Source organism: Egretta garzetta, unplaced genomic scaffold, assembly GCF_000687185.1.
Source record: "Egretta garzetta isolate BGI_Z169 unplaced genomic scaffold, ASM68718v1 scaffold366, whole genome shotgun sequence".
Taxonomy (NCBI): Eukaryota; Metazoa; Chordata; class Aves; order Pelecaniformes; family Ardeidae; genus Egretta; species Egretta garzetta.
This window is the reverse complement of record NW_009260018.1, coordinates 94,131-94,341: the sequence shown is the minus strand read 5'-3', so window position 1 is coordinate 94,341 and position 211 is coordinate 94,131. Positions and strand designations below refer to the sequence as shown.

General features: G+C 65.4%; 1 protein-coding gene across 1 annotated transcript in view; it reads right to left on the bottom strand.

The window, feature by feature from the left end:
* LOC104127934 (phytanoyl-CoA 2-hydroxylase interacting protein) overlaps nt 1–140 on the bottom strand; it is a 798-nt gene extending 658 nt beyond the window's left edge. The window contains exon 1 of the mRNA XM_035896119.1: nt 4–140. Coding sequence (XP_035752012.1) covers nt 4–140 — 137 coding nt within the window. The remainder of the gene's footprint in view (nt 1–3) is intronic.
* Nucleotides 141–211: the final 71 nt, after the last annotated feature.

Below are 211 nucleotides of genomic sequence, written 5' to 3'. Positions count from 1 at the left end.
CTGACGTGCTGGAAATACTCCTTGTGCTGGTTGCGGTAGAAGACGGAGAAGCGCAGCATGCGGCCGGCGATCAGCTCGGCTTTCTCCTGCAGTTGGGCCAGGTGCTCCTTGGCGTAGTCTGGGGACCGGGACGGGGACATCAGGGCGTCTCCATCCCCCTTGGCAGCCCATCCCTGCCTGCAGCTCCCGCTCCCCACACCTCCCACCTCCC